The sequence below is a fragment of the Fonticula alba genome (assembly GCF_000388065.1).
Source record: "Fonticula alba strain ATCC 38817 unplaced genomic scaffold supercont2.6, whole genome shotgun sequence".
NCBI classification, from domain to species: Eukaryota; order Rotosphaerida; family Fonticulaceae; genus Fonticula; species Fonticula alba.
Window position 1 is genome coordinate 1,534,314 of NW_009242976.1, and position 723 is coordinate 1,535,036.

The window sequence follows — 723 nt, forward strand, 5'->3', positions numbered from 1 at the left end:
CAGTTCAGCTGGAAGCCCATGGCGGCCTCGCAGATGATGTCCAGCATGCAGGAGGAGAACCAGTCAAACACATCGAAGGCCGTGGCCGGCTGGCCTGACTGCCTGGCCTGCTCGTTGCCTCGGTGCAGGGCGTGCAGCCGGTCGGCCATCACACCCACCTGCTCGCGCATCACCTCGTAGAAGGGGCCGCGCAGGGCCTCCTGGTGCTGGAAGACCGGGCTCAGGAGATGCCGGTAGTGCTGCCACCGGGGCCCGCCATCGCTCAGCAGGATCCCCTCGGGCCCCAGCCAATCCGCCAGCAGGTCGTACGAGAAGGGCTTGGCGATGTTGGCCATCTGGGAGGCTGCCGTCCGAGGCCGGGCAGGCATTTGCCGGGGGGCGAGTGTCAGGAGGTCATGGCAAGGGAACTTCGGCAGACCGAGAGCTGGCGACCCATACCGCCAATGATGGCCTTGATGGCATTCGGCGAGTAGGTCTCCACGCCGGGGATCGGGCCAATCCAATACTGCCCATACTCCGGGGCGTGGGGGTTGCCAGGCAGAGATGTGTAATGCGCCTCGACCTTCCGCGGGTCAGCCGGGACCAGGGCAACATGCCCCATGATGAGGGGATGCGGCCGGCTGGGCATTTGGAGGATGGAGGCGAATTTCTGCCCCACAGGCGAGGGTCAGTTGCGCAGGAGAGGCGAGGCGAGGCGAGGGGGACAGGGGGCGGGGGGGGGGG

The 723-nt window shown here is 67.1% G+C and overlaps 1 protein-coding gene across 1 annotated transcript in view; it reads right to left on the reverse strand.

Moving 5' to 3' along the window:
- Positions 1-723, reverse strand: part of H696_03999 (hypothetical protein) — a gene marked incomplete at both ends in the record, with an annotated part of 2,831 nt that overhangs the window by 1,833 nt on the left and 275 nt on the right. The window contains 2 exons of the mRNA XM_009497867.1: positions 72-343; positions 439-649. Coding sequence (XP_009496142.1) covers positions 72-343; positions 439-649 — 483 coding nt within the window. The remainder of the gene's footprint in view (positions 1-71; positions 344-438; positions 650-723) is intronic.